Genomic DNA, 16,964 nt, shown 5'->3' on the forward strand with positions numbered 1-16,964 from the left:
TTCAGGCCAGGCTAGTCAGACCCCGAGGTCCCTGTTGGCTCTGCAGCTGTTGGAATGGCTGTCTGGGTCAAAGCAGAATGCTGTAGATGAGCCATAGAGTTGGTAGCTGCTGTGGTGAGGGGGGCTTAGGGCTCCTAACCCCTTTCCCAGTGCTTGGAATGGGGAGCCAATGAAGCTCAGAAGGGAGTCTTTTTTTCTTTTTCTTTTTCTTTTTTATTTGTATATCTGTATATCATCTATATTTGTGTGAGAGTGTCAGATCCCCTGGAACAAGAGTTACAGACAGTTGTGAGCTGCCATGTGAGTGCTTGGAATTGAACACTGGTCTTATGGAAGAGCAACCAGTGCTCTTAACTGCTGAACCATCTTTTCAGCCCCAAGAAGGGAGTCTTCAATTCACTCTAAAAAATACCCATCATGGACTTTTGTGCCCAGGGAGATTTTAGGGAGAGATAGAGGCAGGCGGGCCCTGAGAAATGAACCTTCCCCATCCCCAGCCAGGTCAAAAAGCAACCCTTGGAAAGCAGCAAGGCCCCTGGTCTGTGGTGGTGGGCGGTGGTCCTTCTTCCTGAAGCAGGGCGAGCAGCGTGAGGAGCCCTGAGCAGCTGCACTTTGACCCACGGGAGACCAGGACTAAGGGATGGAGGCCAGGTCCCTGTCTTTGACTGAGCTGCCAGGCAGAGCGACACCCTGCCATCATGCCTACTTGCACAGTGCCAGAACTGTGTAGCTAAGAAGTTTGTGGGGTCAACATCAGAGTGGTGCCTTCAGCTCCCTGCATCAGGATGTCTACACAGTCAGTGTCTGTCCTGTGGTCCTGAGTCGGGGAACGGTGCCCTTCCTGGGCTCTCTGCATGCGGGCCGTGGTTAGGCACTGAACCAGCGTCAGGCTTTGGCTGGTGATCATCCATTCCATTCAAGCCTGGGGCTGCTGGGAGACAGTGGGGAAGTGAGGCTGGTGAGGAGAGCGGTGGAGGCAGGCAGGACGGAGGCTGGCCTCAAGGCTCTGCTCAGCTGCACTTGACCCTTCCTGAAGCCGTGTCAGATGGGGCTGCGGGGTGGTCCCCACCTCCTTCCTCAGTCAGGCCGGCCTGGTACTACTGGTATTACTGGTACTGGTGTGGCGGGGCTACTCAGTAGTGCCTGGAGCCTGCGGGTACGTAGTCAACAGGAGGTGGCAGCTAGGCACTACTTACACTGAAGCGGCTGCTGATGCTTGAGTCCAAATTGTGGGTGAAGAGGAGGGTGGTCACCAGTTAGATGCCTTTGGCTGCAGGCACTGAGGTGGATTTGTCTTCCCAGCCTTGTGTGTCAGGCAGGGGAGCTGGAACCCCGTGTCACACAGCTGAGAAGTAGTCAGGTCTGGGTTGGTGTCTGGCTGCCTGGTTCCTGAGTCTGTGCTCAGATCCACCTGGGTAGGCAGGGCTTGCCCTGAATTCAAGGGCAACAAAATGAGTTTCAGATAAGCTCAGGTGGGGAAGGGGTCCTGGGCCGCAGAGGAGGAGCGGCCATTTCTAGATGCAAGGAGCAAGAAAGAGCAGGAGGTCGTGTGCAGATCTCTGCTGCGTGAGGGCAGGTAGGAAGGGAAGGGCCTTGCTGCTGTGGTGAGGAGAAGGCAAGCATGGAGGTCCGCTCCTGCCGTCGCGCCTTGTCACCGCTACATGCTCATTGCAGTCTGCACAGAGCTCCCAGCCTCAGCCTTATCCAGTGTCCCATATCAGAGGTCCCCGTGGCTCCTGCAAGGAGCCAGTGAGGTGGAGGAGAATCTGGGGTGGGCTTGGAGTCATAAGGAAACTCTCTGTGACTGGGACTGTGGAAGGAGGGGACTGCTTTTTAGAGGTAAGGAGAAGCCTCCGAGCCCTGGGCTTTGCAGCCCAGCTGGCCCAGCTTACGGATGGGAGGCCTCCATGTCGCAGCACCAGGAAGGGACACAGAGAGCGTTCTCATTTTCCAGCAAGGCCTGGAGAGCTGGACCGTGGGCCTCCCCACAAAGCTCTGCTTACTTGCCTTGTCGAGTCAGACCCCAGGGCTGGGGCCGGTTCCTACCCAGAGAGGAGCCTGCTTCACTCCTTCCTGTCAGAACAAGTGTGCTGGAGGCCTGTCGGCCATGTTCCATGTTCCCATCCGGCAGGCTGACAGAGGTCTGCCTCTTCCCCTGGCAAAGCCTCCTTCCCTGTGGATGGTATCCTGCTGTCCCTGGACACCCCCTGGACCAGGTGCACACATTCCCTAGTAGATGCAGACACAGACTGTAGCAGGCATATGTGGTTAGACCTGGAGAGTCCTGTTTTAGACAGAGCTTCCTCCAGGGGAGCTGCTTGAAACTTTGTGCTGGTACCTGGGGCTGTGGAGCACATGGGATATTTCTGAGGTCTTGGGGCCCTGTCGTTTGTCTGCAAGATAGGGATGGTACAGCCCCGGCCCTCCGCTGGCTCCTGACTGCCTTCAGCTCTGGTATCCACCGCTGTCTCCGTCCTCTGGTCTCTATAGAGTGTTCTTTCTTCTTCCCCTGGGCACCTTGGTGGGAGCCTAGAGGCCTAGGCTGGATTGGTGGTGTCCACCCCCATTCTCTCTGCTGGGGTCCCACACTCCAGGCTATCGTTCACCTCTTGTTGAGCCACGGGCACAGGGTGCTCTGGTCAAAGGTTAAACACACTGTGGCAGCATTGGAGGAGCACAAGAGCATACCGGGTTGCTATGCGACCATGTCTCCGGTCCTCCTGTGACTGCTAGAGGTGCGGTTTTTAAATGATTCTCTTGGATCTACAGAGGGCATGTGGCTGTGCTCTGACTGGTTGGGAGATATGCGGAGGAGGGCAGAGCCTTCTTTCAATGTCTCCTAGGGTTTGGGTTCTTAGGTTTGGACAATGGATGAAGAACTACAAGAAAGTGGACGCTCCCTGGGAATACCTTTCTTTCCTGGGCCATAAGAGCTCTACAGAGCCATGCTGCCCAGGACACCTCCTGAAGTAGTAGGACCCCGCTTGAACTGTGCAGGGTCCATGGTGGCCAGTGTGAGCAGAGGGCATGAGCCCAGCCTTTTGGTCCAGGGCTGTTTCTCATTTGTTTGTTTGACTGAGATAATAACTTGGTGGGCCTGGTGGCTTCCAAGTCAGATGAGGAGACCCAGCTCTGGGGAAGGAGTGGCCATAGCATTCATGGGGCACCCATGGCTTTCCAGGGGCCACGAGCTCTGTGATGTGACAAAGTGAGCCTGTCCATCCCCCATCTGTCGGTGTGAGTACATACAGCGGGCAGTATCTGGTCCTCACCAACGTTCCTCTCTTTGTCCGTGCTCCCTCAGGAACAGCGCTTCTGCCAGCGCTATGACCAGCTCATGGAGGCGTGGGAGAAGAAGGTAGAACGCATTGAGAACAATCCACGGAGGAGGGCCAAGGAGAGCAAGGTGCGGGAGTACTACGAGAAACAGTTTCCGGAGATCCGCAAGCAGCGGGAGCTGCAAGAACGCATGCAGAAGTAAGAGCTTCCTCCGCAGAGGTGGTGCATGCAGGGGTAAGGGTGAAGAGAGGAGCCCATGTTAGAGAGAGACCACATGCAGGGGCAAATGCTTGTAGAAGTGAGGGCACCGCAGAGATGGCGTGTGCAGGGATGAGGGTGAAGAGATGAACCCATGTTAGAACACATGCAGGACTGAGTGCGTGTGAAAGTGAGGTGAGCCCATGTAAGAAAATACATGTGAGGCAAGTGGAGCTGAGTGCTGTGCTGGCCCATTTGGGCACCTGGTGGCCTGTGTCACAGAGTGACACCACAGGGCTTCCTACTTAGAGCTAGGGTTCCTTAGCACCTGCTGGTCCCAGACACTCATGAATGTCTCCCTGCTGTCCTCTCTCCTTCTATCGCACACCCCTGAAGCTGCTGAATGAGACTCAGCTAGGGTGGTTGGTGGGTGGCTTCACTCAGCTCCTAGCTGTGTGCCTGTCCCTACTGAGGCCACAGCCTGGGCGGGCTGTTCTCAGTGAATGAGACTAGGTAGTGGTCACCTGCATTCACAGGTTCATCAGGCCTGTCTCACCCACCCATGGCAGCATAGGTTTTGGGAACTGACCTGAGGCCCAGAGACCTGCACCTGGCCCTCAGGCTGGAGGCAACACTGGGCCCCTGGTGGGTTGCTGTCCCTTATTAGATTGGTTCATGGGAGATGGGCTGCTACCCCGTAGCCTCAGGGGTTGGCATTTCTGAGGGGCTCCAGGCCTATGAGGTGGGAGACCTAGCCCTAACTTCCCACGCTTACCCTCCAGAATGTTCTGCCCCCTGTACCCAGCCTAGCCTCTCAGTAGGAGGGCTGACCCTAACTATGTCCCTCTGGTCTCCAGCAGAGTGGGCCAGCGTGGCAGCGGGCTCTCCATGTCAGCTGCCCGCAGTGAACACGAGGTTTCCGAGATCATTGATGGCTTATCTGAGCAGGAGGTGAGTCCACTATGATGCCATAGGCACCCCACTGTCTCTGCGTGTCCCTCTCTGTGTTCTATGCCACAGCAGGCAGGTGCCAACAGGAAGGGAAGCCACCCTGAGCCTTTCAGTCCAGAGACTGGTGGTAGGCACATGTTAGAACCAGTGTCGGGTGTTGTGGTCACACTAGTAACCAGTGGTCTTGCCAGGCCGTGCCTGTCCCTCAGAGTGCAGAGTTGATAGAGATGCCAGCAAACTGGAAGATGACCTGGCAGGACAGAGTTGAGGAAATTCACTAACCTGCAACCTCTGGTGCCCAGAAGGGACATCAGAAGGCTGGGTTGATGAATAGGGATAGGTAGCCCTCACTCTTCTCCCACTGCCACATTTCATGCCTTCTGTTGACTGACCTTGGCAGAAGTAGCAGGTGAGCCTGGCAGTGGGATGAGGTGGAGCAGCTGAGGACCATCCTATAGGAGCCTGTCTTCCAGCCTGTTGTCCTGTGGTCCTCCCCGGAGCACCTGGACATTAGTGCCATAGTATTGGTGACTCCACCTATAATCACCATCTCGGGGCCTGCCCCCTTCTGGTCTCTGGACCAGGTGTCCAGTATGACATTTGTCCCCATGGCCAGCACCACAGTAGACCCAGAATGCCATGTCCCAGAACCCTTGCTTCCTTTCCAGTGGCTTTGCTCATAGGTAGAGGTGGCCAGAGCACCCCATCCCCTTTGAACCCCTTGAGGCTGTTTACATGGACACTAAAATGAGGTGCTGGACAGGGCAGTTGGTGACGCCTTTGTAGCTGTTCTCTGAGCCGAGTCCTCGCCCGTGCACCACAGATGGCTATTTAAGTTGTCTCCTTGTGCGCGGTGACAGCCCCAAGCACCTAGCAGCCTGACTGGCTTGGGGCGGGCACTCCAGCGCAATGTAAGATGCCCAGATGCCTGGCCTTGAAGGGATGTCCTTTTGCCATAGTTCTGTAGAAAAACCTTCCTCCTCTTGGGGACAGAAAGCAGACCTCGAAAAGCCACCAGCTGCAGTCCTGAAGCTGGCTGGCGACCATGTGGCTGGGTCCAGTACCTGTTCCACTGATGTGGCCGCTTCACCAGCAGCTCTAGGATGTGGACATGGCTTTCATTTCCTCTGGAAGCAGGAAGGTGTCTCTGTCTACCCCACACTGTACCCTTCCCTGGGTCCTAGACATGCAAGAGTACTGCTGTTGCCACCCTTGGGGGAGACATTCCCAGAGAAGGCTGGAGGCAGAGTCTGGTTCAGAACCAGAAAGTACTGGTCAGGAGACATTCAGCAGTCAGTGGCATTTCCCCAACACGGGTGGATGAGCACAGAAGGGCAGGGCAAGCTGAGTCCCCAGGGGATGCTGGTTGTGAGTACTTGGCAGGTAGGTGGCTAGGCTCTCTGCATGCCTGTACTGTGCCCTGGATTCCTGGCTCTGAACCAGACATGTGCCACCCCGTGAGTGCATGGAGCCGGGCTGGGCCGTACCCCGTCCCTGCCCTCACAGTGTTTTATTACACTGCCTTCGTGGCCCCGAGTTTCATGGGTTCTGCTGCTGCAGATGAGGCCTCATATTCTGTACTGAATTTATAGCTCTGCCTTCCTGCCATCCCATGCCTCTAAATCCTCACCAGCACCAGCCACTGCTGGCTCTTAATTCATTCCCCACCCCAGCAATGTCCAAGGCCCAGGATGCTCACTCCTTACCTGCTAGGTCCTTCACTTGCCCTCTGACCCCACCCTCTGCTCTGCTGCAGAACCTGGAGAAGCAGATGCGTCAGCTGGCAGTGATCCCGCCCATGTTATACGATGCAGACCAGCAGAGGATCAAGTTCATCAACATGAATGGCCTCATGGACGACCCCATGAAGGTGTACAAGGACCGCCAGGTTACCAACATGTGGAGTGAGCAGGAGAGGGACACTTTCCGTGAGAAGTGAGTGCCCTCCTTGGCTGCCTGGGAGCCTTGCCTGCGTCTTCTCTGTCCTCACACCCTAGCCATAGGGACAGTCTGTCCGGAACTCTCCCTGCTCCGGTGGTACCCTGGGGTCCTTAGACTCTTATCTCTGCTTCCATCTCCATGGGAACTACGTCCTTGTCTCCTCTTCCTTCTCCACAGCCTTGAGTCAGGCAATTCCCCCCACATAGGCGCAGAGAGGTGACAACACCTCACGGGCACAGAGCTGCATGGCAGAGGCAGGTTGCAGCTGTCCAGCTGGAATGGACAGACTGTGATAATCCAGGGCAGGAACCAGGGGTGGTAGGAGATGAAGCTCAGCTGGGTGTGGTGGCCACACCTTTAATCCTGACACTAGGAACACAGAGGCAGGTAGATCTCTGAGTTAGAGGCCAGCCTGGTCTACAAAGCAAGTTCCAGGGCAGCCAGGGCTATGCAGAAAAATCTTGTCTCAGAAATGGGGAAAAAAAGGAACATCAGGAGGTTTCTGGGTAACAGTTTCAGGGGGATGAGTGTGGAGCTGCTGGGTAGAGGAAGACCAGTTCAGCCCAGGGCGAGGACCCGAGGGGTGGTCTCTAGGCAGAAAGAGACATGCTTCGGGGGCCTTGGAAGGGGTGGTGGATCTCATTTGAAACAGAGTCCTAAACCCTCCACCAGAGGCAGAAAGCCCTCCTCAGAGAGGACCAGGACGGGAGGCAGGAAAGGAGAAAGTAAAGTGGGGACGGAGGCCCGCATGTTGCTCAGGAGGGCCTGTTGGGAGCGAGGTTCTTGTGCAGCGGGCATTCATTGAGCGGAGTGGCTGACCTGCTTTCCCTCCAGAGAGGCCTTTGTCTTTATGCCTGCTCGGGAGCCATTGTCTAGGGTCAGACTGTACCTGCCCTATGAAGGGCGCTGTACAACAATAGGCTGCCCCACTCCAGATCATTCTTGTTGGCTGCACAGGGCTTGAGAGTGGCTGCAGAGTGGCATTTGGCCACGAGAACACAAAACATTCTCAGAGGGCTGATAGAGTAGGTCTCCTATCCCTAGTACAGGTCAGCAGGGGATGTACCTCGAGGAGCTGCTCCCGCGGGCATCTAGTCCTTGGTCTCTTTGTGTCTTGTGTCTGGAACTCCTGTTCTCTGTCTGGTGTATGATGTGACCCCAGGACAGTGGCCAGAGGACAGTCCTGGGTCCTGAGGTGACTGAGGCCCTGTGTGTCCAGGTCCCTTGGTGGGCTTGCTATTTTAGTGGATGAGCACTGTGTGGGTGTTTGTGTGGCTGAACCATTCCTCTTCAGGTATAGTGATTTACTCTGATCCTCCATAGCCGGTATCTACTTTGGATCTATCTTCTGTCTGTGCAGGACGCCGCCATACTAAGTGGGTCTTTGGAGGGTCCTGGCCTTTGTGGAGGCCTCACCTGCCAAGGTGCTGATGACAGATGCTCTACCGCTTAACAGCAGCTTGACCCTGCACAAGGCAGTCTCCGTCCAGCCTCAGTTTCCTCCTGTGTAAAATGGGCATGGCCATATAGTGCTCTCTTAGTGCCCGTGAGGGTTCCATGTCAGGGCAGCCCAACAGAGGCCGGGCTTTGGTGGGAACCGACCTGGTATTGCTGGCTGCTACTTCTGACCCAACACAAAAAACTCTGGACACCCTGTCCCTTATTGTCGCTTATGATTTGCCTAAGACCTGTGTGTCCCCATTCTTATTTCAGGGTTGGTCACAACAACAGATGTAATCTAAGTCCACGTGAACAGTCGTTACTCAGGTGTTATTTGGGGGATAGTCACACGGGCATACCAAATATGGTTTTCATAAGCCCAGATGGTCTCTGTGTGCTTAATGTATGTGTAGAACTTTTGTTGTCTGGTTGTTGTTTTTCGGTGGTTGTTGCTTTGTTTTTAAGACAGAGTCTCATAGCTCAGACTGGCTTCAGACTCACTGGTCTCGACCCTCCTGCCTCGGCCTCCTGAATGCTGGGATCACAACATGAGCCACTATGGCCTGCCTTTATGCAGCGCAGGCTGGCTTTGAACTCTGAAACTTATTGCCTCAGCCCATAGTACTGGTAATCTAGGCATGTGCTGCTACGGTTGACTTCCTTTTGGTGCCTTATTAACCTGTGATTAGTAGAACCCCACAAATGCCCCCTCGGCAGTGGCATGATGTGCCCAGTGCCAGGCTGGACCCAGGACCTCATGTATGCCCACCTCTGAGGACCTCTGAGCCTCATGGCTTAATTTTTTCTTTTATACTTTGGAGATGAGGTCTTAACTAAATTGCCCTGTTTGGTTTGGAACTCACTTTACCCCAGTCTGGTTGTCCACCTGCCTCAGCCACTTGAGTTGCTGGGTTGCAGATTGTGTCATCAATCCTGACTCTAACCTGTCACCAGTGAACTGATGACGGGGAGAGGGATACGTGCCCTAAAGTGTCTTACGTTTGGTTCCTGGTGTCCTGGGACCTATTACTGCCAGAGGAAACCCTATAGAAGGTATAGGGGCAGGGCAAGAGTGGTAGGTGCCCCAGGCTTGCCTGCCACCTGGGTGGGCGGAGCCCTGGCAGGGTAGCCCGCCATCCTGCCGCCCTGCTACCATGGCTTCCTTGGGAAGAGCTAAGAAGCCCTTCCGGATTCCCCAGTGTCTGGCGGGGGGGAGCGGGAGAGGCCTCTGGCCTGGTGCCCAGCCACCTGGAGGCCAGGCGGGGCAGCCCAACACAGGCTAGGCTCTGGTGAGAACTAGCCCGGTACTGCTGGCAGCCATTTCTGCCCCAGGAGATACCGGGGTGGTGGCAAGTTGTTGGAGACTAGAGGACAGGCCCAGTGACGCCACTCAGCACCCCTGGGGTGTGAGCGGGCCTTGACCCTGTCCCTACCCCCACGGCTGCCTGGCCCTGACATTTCAGCTGGCTGGCTTTCCCAGTAATGTTCAGTCTTCACAGGAAGCTGGTGGCTTGGCGCCAGTTCCCGCCACCCCCTGCGGCTCTAGCCACTTTTGGCTTTTCCTGGGCATCCGAGGCTCTGCTCCAGCACTCCGGAGGCCTTATCGCCTGGCTGGCCTGGCCTCATTCAGGCAGGCTTGGCGTAGGCTGAGTTAGGCCGGGCTGAGCTAGGCCCAGCTTCTCAGACCCAGCTGGGGAAAGACACAAAAGCAGGTCTGGGGGGGGGACCCCACTGGCAAGCTGAATGCCGTGTCCTCATTTTTCCTGGAAGCCTGCGGCAAGACAAACAAATGTATTTTCAAAGGCATTACAGCCAGTGAGTCACTCAGAGGAACGCCCTGGCCCCTGGTCCCTGCCCCACAGCCCTTCCCACGCCCTGAAGATCTGCTAGCGGGGCGGCGCCCCGCCAAGCCAGGCTGGGGTGGCAGGCGCCCGGGCACTTTCAGCTCTTGGTTGTCTTGCGGGACCTCCCTCAGCCTCGCCTAGCCTCAATGCCTGTCTCTTTTCCCCCTTCCCCTGCCCCCCAGGTTCATGCAGCACCCCAAGAACTTTGGCCTGATCGCCTCATTCCTGGAGAGAAAGGTGAGTGTCCGTCCATTCCTGGCTGGCAGTGCTGGGTACTAAGCCAGCTCGTCATCCATTCCCCAGGGCCGGTATCTGCCCTGGGTGGAGTGCATGCTCCTCCTCTGTCTCCCTGGCCAGCTCCATCTTTTTTCTTGCCTCCGCCTCCTTCTTCAGGGGGAAAAGCCATGCAGGCCCCACCCGGGATGGGGAGGAGCCTCGGGCTTCAGTCCCAGGCGGCAAAGCTGTGGAGACTGGCATCACACAGCCATTTGCCCAGTACACAGGGATAGGCGCCAGTTTAGAGAGTTTTGCCACGTTCCAGCTGAGGCCTTGTGGCCAGGTATGGCCTGCATCCAGGACTGTGTTTCCAGAATGACCTTCTGAGTCCATGAGTATTGTGGGCTTCCTAACAGTCCAGATACTTCCAGTGTGTGGCTAAAGTGTCTCTATCATTCTGAATAAACATTCTTACAGATTGATGTTTGAACCCCACCTGTCCCCCAAACCTGAGCCTCGAGCACTCTGTTCTAGCTCTGCCTCCTGTTGACAAGGAGTCACATTGACAACTGTCACCCGAGGGCAGTTATGTGGCCTTCACTTAAACACTAGGCTGGCTGATGGCACATGGACAGCCCTTAGCGTGGGCACGTAGCAGCATTGGCTCTGTGCTGGAGTTGCTTCTGTAGGCCCAGCACCTTAGACTACCATGGCCAACCCTTGAGGGCCATAGTTTATGTGTCTAGTCCCTCAGCAGTGGGATGCCCACCAGCCACCCTGGCTGGCCCCTTGGCCCGAGTCCCAGGTCTGCTGGCAGCTGGTGGGAGGTGGGACATGGGATCCAGACAGCCATTTTCAAAGGCAATGACCATTCCTGACATCTGCCGTGGGGGTGTTATATTCTAGGACCCTTTGGGATCCAGTACCTGAAGAACCAGTGTTGGAAATCAGCCCTATAAATGACCTACCTGGCTGGTGACGTGTCCTGCTGCGTGTGGGCGACCCAACAGTCCTAGGTTAAGGCTAGGGCTCCATAGAGTCAGGGTGGCTCAAAATTGGAGGTTGAGCAAGGCTGCGGGGGAGGGAAGAGGATGGGACTCTGAGGGGAAGAGGCACTCAGAGGGCCTAGATGAGGCTGGCCTGAGCCTCTAGGACACAAGGTTCCTGCTAATGCCCAGTAGGTCCAGGCAGTGTGACAGCCAATGCGGTTGACATCCAGGTCAGACCAGGAGGAAGTTTAGCCTGGGCTGAAGGGCAGTTTCTCTGCTGGGCCATGGGTGTGGGCAAGAGTTGGCTTGGGGGACCCTGGGGGCACAGTGTCTGTGCATGGCTCATTCCAGGGGTGACCTGATGTATAGGCAGCTGGGGTCTGTCCCACCCCACAGTCCTCGTGGTCTTTGTTTTGATATAGGAATGGACATCTCAGGCACAACTGCCACTACACACATCTATTTTCGCTTCTTGTCTCTGATGCCTAAGTTCTGGGGGAGGTTGTTCTGGACTCCATGTGTTGGAGAGTAAGCACAGGGCCATGTGTGGCAAAGGCTGGGTTTGTGGAGCTGTATGTGCCTGAGGCCTTCATGGGAGCTGGGCTATTGTGATGCCAGCCCTGTTACAGCTGCAAGGACAGGACCTATGTTGATAACCCATAACTCTCTACCGTCTCTCCATGCCGGGCTCTGTCCTGTGTGTTTCTCATTCAGAGTAACCGACGATAGTAGCATGATCAGTGTGCTCATCACACACAAGCTGGTGAGACTGGCCAGGGTCACCCAGCTTGTCATTGGAGGAACTAGGATTTGAACTCGGGCTTTTGACGCCTGGCTCCTATTCTGAATCCTTTCACCCTGCGTGCTCCTCAGAGTCTTCTCTCTGTCCCACAGACAGTAGCCGAGTGTGTTCTTTATTACTACCTGACCAAGAAGAATGAAAACTACAAGAGTTTGGTGAGGCGGAGTTACCGGCGCCGAGGCAAGAGTCAGGTAAGAGATGATCTGGTTTGCTTGACTTTGGGGCCTGGGCCGCTGCGCTGTAGGATCCCTCATGATTGAAACCATATACTGTTAGGGTTCCCTCTGTGGCATCTGACTTGAAGAGAGATATTGGCAGTGCATTTGGGGAACAAACTGCTGCTTCTGTCTTAGCTGGGTCATCCCTGGCACATGGCTTATCCCGTCCATAGTCCTTACGGCTAAAAGGCCACATTTCAGGATTGGACAAATGATTCAGCAGTTAAGAACACTGACTACAGCCTGGCGTGGTGGTGCATGCCTTTAATCCTAACACTTGGGAGGAAGGCGGGTTTCTATGAATTTGAGGCCACCTGGTCTACAGAGCTCCAGGGCAGCAAAGATCACACAGATACATCTTGTTAAGAAGGAAGGAAGGAAGAAAGGAAGGAAGGCAGGCAGACAGGCACTGGTTGCTCTTAGAGAGGACCCACATGGTAGCTCACAGCATCTGTCCCAGGAGTTCATTTTTTTTTTTTCTGGTCTCCATGAATATCAGGTATATATATATGGTACTGAGATATACGTGCAGAAAAGAGACCCATGCACGCAAAAGTTTCTAAGGTGGGGAGCACATTTTCAGACTGCCCAGGACAATGGGGTGAACCACCAAACATTCATAACTCTGCCTCTTCACTAATGGATATTTGAGGGGAGAACTACCTAGTTGTCACCATGCCCATTTCATGCCTTGGTGTCTCGAGTGAGCCTAGAGTGCCAGCAGCTTGCAGTTTCTGCTCGCTGCTTCTGTGTAAATAAAGCTTTATTGGCACACAGCCGTTACTGCATAGCCTACGTCACTGTCCACCTTTAGTAAAAACTGGCTGACCTCTGGAAGATGTTAAGTAAATACAGGCAATGCATGGGTCCCTGGTACACAATGGCCAGGGATTCTGTGGCTGTGGTGTTTGGGAGGTGGAGAGATACTGTATGCTGGCCATCTTCCTCTCCCAGGCCAGATCCCCTGGCATATTGGGCTGGACAGACCATCAAGAGTAGGGGCTGCTGCCCCACAAAACAGGTGCTTTCCAGTTCACTCAAGCAGAGTACAGTTTGGGAGGCCAGTCTGCTGAGACAAGTGAAACGCACCAGAAAGAGAGTGCCTGGCGAGTCGGTAAAGTGAAACACCCCAGAAAGAGTGCCTGGCTAGCTGGCAAAGTCCCTGCCGTGTAAGCGTCAGAGCTGGGTTTCGTCCTTAGAATTCACACCAAAAGCTGGGTACTGTAGCACATGCTTGTAATGCTTCTAGTGGAAGAGAGGTAGAGACAGGGACCCATGACTCGCTGGCCCAGCCCACCTATCTAATCAACAAGCTGCAGGTCCTAAAGAGAGACCCAGTCTCAAATACAAGGTGGACAGTTCTTGAGCAACCTGAGGTTTTCATCTGGCTTCCATGTATATGAGCACACAGATACAAACACACTCGTGTGTGCACATTCAGTGAAACACCCAGGACTTGGTCTGTGGCTGTGGATTTCCAGCTCATTTTATGTTCCCACAGTGGGCTGACCTACTCATACTTCTGACAGATGTGTGACTCCACAGCTGTGTGGCACAGAGCAGTGGGTATGCTGTAGGTCTTGCTGCTGTGTCCAGGAATGTTCTAGACTAATAGACAAAAGGTCAGTTAGCTATCAAGTAGAAGGCGTGGTGAGGTTGGGAGGCTTTGGGTCTATGGAGACATGGGACCCTGTTTAAATCTCCATTCCTAGCCGTAGAAAGTAGAGGGGTGCTGCTGCCTGCCGTGGTGGTAGTGCTGCTGCTGCTGCTGCTGCTGCTGCTGGAGGTGATGGCTTTGGTGATAACGCTGGTGATCATAGTGGTTGATGATGGTGTTGGTGATGATGGTGATGGCGGTGATTGTCTTTTCTGTAGCTATGATAAAAATACCATTGCCAAGGCAGCTTACAGAAGAACACGTTTGCTTGGGCTTACCGTTCTAGAGGGTTAAGAGTCCATCATGGCAGAGAGGTGTGGCAGCAAATTGCAGGCATGGTGATAGGAGCAGGAAGCCAAGGCCTCACATCTCGAACCACAAGCACCAAGCAGAGAGAACAAACCAGGGGCAGCGGGTGACTTTTAAACCTCAAAGCTGGTGACACACTTCCTCTCATAAGGCCACACCTCCCATGCCTCCCTAAACAGTGCTGCCAACTCGGGACCCAAGTGTTCAAATGCTTGAGAGTATGGGGAACATTTCATTTAAGCCACCACAGTGATGATGCTGGTTTTGGTGATGGTGGTGATGGTGATGATGATGACCATGATGGTGAGAGGTGTCATAGCTATAGTGACAATGGAAAGAATAGGGAACACGGCTAATGCATCATGTTAAGTTCTACTGCTGAGCTGTGAACTCTAGGGACTGTGTTAACTGGGCTCTTTGCTGTGGTGATATGCCCTGAAACAGCTGAGGGCAGACACCTGCTCCCACCTGAGGGTGGCCCCGCCCAGTGTGCCTGTGCTGCGGCTGCTTCTGTCTCCATCTGCTCTTTGGTCCCTGTTCCCTCTGGTGCCTCCAGGAGCTGCTAAGCTATCTCTCTCTGTCCATTTCTTTGCCATCTTGGTCTCCCCCATCACACTGTTCCTCATCTCTGCACATCCGTTGGCTGGGGCGGCCCCTGTTTGTAGATGCTGTGGTCCTGGTGTGGTTCCTGTGACTTCAAGCCACACTGTTGCTTAGGGACACCACAAGTGGCCATTCTGCGTCTCAGCACAGCAGTGCCATGCAGAGGGCTCCCAGGAGGTGGCTGATTGGTACACAGATGTGTGTGCTCATCAGGGCATGTACTAAATGCTTACTGTATGATGCTAGGCTTTGAGAACTACCATTCTAGGGGAGTCCATGTGTTCAGGAACACACTGGGATTCCAGCAAGCAATTCCATCTCTCAGATTCTCCAGGGAAGAGCTTCAAGGTAGATAAGACACCAGGTGGGACTTCCCAGATGGCTAAGGTGCCAGTGGTCCTCCCCCTCTCCACGCTCCACATCCTGCATACCACCTTGGAGAAGTGACATTTCCTGCACTAGCTGTCTTTCCTAGCCCACACAGGTGTCCCATGATCCCCTCCCCCTCCCCACATGCTCTTTCCATCTCTGCCTTGGTGGGATTGAGCCAAGAGAGGAACAGAACAGAAAAGTGACCTGGGGACACCTGGGTATCTAGCACCCATACCCCTCTGAACACACTGGGATGGATGTCTGTGGAGAGTGGATTCTCAGATTTACTCCCTACTTTGGTGGCCAGCTTGTCCAAGCCAAAGCTCTCTGGTTCTTCAGAACTTGCTGTTAGTGACTCTGAGAACCTCACCCCTAGGAACTAGCACCCAAACAGAGAGCCTCAGGTACCCTTAGGACCCTTTCTGTAGTGTCTGTACACGGGCTGAGATGGCTAAGGACAGGGTAACAAGCACTTCCCTGCAGGGCTGTGTGGCCAGGTCAAGAGGAGGTATTTACCTTGTTAGTGTCCTCTACCTGCCCTCAGGCATCTCTGCTGACCTGAACCTGAGAGCCAGCCCTTCCCTGTCTGGATCCCACCGGCCCTGTGTCAGTACTTGTTCAGTGGTCACACTTAAAAAACATAGTGGTAGCCGGGCGGTGGTGGTGCATTCCCTTAATCCCAGCACTTGGGAGGCAGAGGCAGGTAGGTGGGTTTCTGTGAATTTGAGGCCAGCCTGGTCTACAGAGCAAGTTTCAGGACAGTCTCTAAAGCTACAGAGAGAAAAATCCTGTCTCTAAAAACCAAAACCAAAAACAGCAAAAAAACCCCCAAACAAACAGCAAAAACAACCCAAGCAAACAAACAAAACCTATAGGTTATAATAAAGTCCTCACGGAAGCCATTGGATACCAGCAGTGACCACCAGTGACCTTCAGTTCTCAGCCCACCCAGGCAGTGCTTGCCTTTATTCTGGCCGAGAGAGTGAGGCTTTCCTTGACCTCAGCTTCCCGTGGGCGAGGAATGTAGCTAGCCATTTGGAGTGGCAGGCTCACCTTACTGCTTAGCTAACAAGGTGGCTCCCATTCCAGAAGCTTCTCTGGCCTCTGCCCAGGGTGAGGAAGGCTCAGGAGTAGAGTCTGGGGACAGTGACCTCCTCACTCATTCTTCGGACCATTCTCTGGCACCTTCCCTGAGCTGCCCCATTGACTGGGCAGCGGTCTGATGGCCACTCCTGGTCCCTTGCCCAGATCTGCCGAGGAGAGTCACAGCTGTACTGTCACAACCACTGTGGTCTCTTTATCCTAAACCTGGAGCCTGCAGATGTTGTGAGGGACCTGTGACTGAGCAGGCGTGTCCCCAAGGGTAGACTAGCTAGATCTTCTGGGGCGGTTTTCTCCAGTTAGGAAAAGTCTGTCCTGGACTCCTGACTTCTAGGCCAGCCCCTCTTGAGTGAGGGGGACATTGGTGGCAGAGGCTCTTGATCCTCACTGATGTCAACCCTCACATCCTGGCTCATGTTGTTCTGTCGATTGCCCCTCTCAACCTCTGTCACACTGTGTTCCTCCCGGCCTTGGCCACACATGCTACTCACTCTCTGCCTCTGTGCATGGCTTCCGCTCTGGGCTCTCATCTTTTCCCTTTCTGTCTGGCCCTGTTTCCTGCTCTCTGTCTGCCTTCCTGTCTATCCTTGTCTTTCTGACCCTGTGTCACCTCCTCTTTGTCCCCATATCACCTCTCCATCCACCTTTCCTCCCCACCCACACACTTTTTTCTGGTTGCTTGCCAAGGGGCAGCTGACCTTGTTCCCAGGCAGGGCCCAGGTTGCCTGGCCAGGAACAGTATGACCAGCAGGCTATTCCAGGGCAGCACCAGACAGGCTGGCCAGTGTATGGTATCACTCTTTGAGGACCAGCTAGCTGCCCCTTGCCTGTGAGGTCACCAGGAATTGATGACCAGGGCCTATGGGTCAGACCGAACCACGGTGCCCTGGCTAGGCCATTTGGTTGGGAATGTGCTTGTGTCGCAGACCTTAGTAAAAGGCCTCCAGCCTAGGGCCTGTGGCAGGCTGGGTAGCTGCTTCATTGAGTGTGTTCTGGGCAAGGCAGATCTGTGCCAGTTTAGGCCCAGCTGAGCAGACATCCCTG

The 16,964-nt window shown here is 54.6% G+C and overlaps 1 protein-coding gene across 12 annotated transcripts in view; it reads left to right on the top strand.

Moving 5' to 3' along the window:
* Ncor2 (nuclear receptor corepressor 2) overlaps positions 1–16,964 on the top strand; it is a 155,688-nt gene that overhangs the window by 81,590 nt on the left and 57,134 nt on the right. For 10 of the 12 annotated variants that reach the window (XM_041649363.1, XM_041649364.1, XM_041649367.1 and 7 more), the window contains 5 exons: positions 3,305–3,477; positions 4,335–4,428; positions 6,185–6,363; positions 9,836–9,890; positions 11,753–11,851. In XM_041649363.1, coding sequence (XP_041505297.1) covers positions 3,305–3,477; positions 4,335–4,428; positions 6,185–6,363; positions 9,836–9,890; positions 11,753–11,851 — 600 coding nt within the window. The remainder of the gene's footprint in view (positions 1–3,304; positions 3,478–4,334; positions 4,429–6,184; positions 6,364–9,835; positions 9,891–11,752; positions 11,852–16,964) is intronic. The other 2 variants (XM_041649369.1, XM_041649366.1) reach the window with 1 other exon arrangement.

The sequence above is a fragment of the Microtus oregoni genome, unplaced genomic scaffold (genome assembly GCF_018167655.1).
Source record: "Microtus oregoni isolate MIOR12 unplaced genomic scaffold, Mior012 000003F_ref0000135, whole genome shotgun sequence".
Lineage (NCBI taxonomy): Eukaryota > Metazoa > Chordata > Mammalia > Rodentia > Cricetidae > Microtus > Microtus oregoni.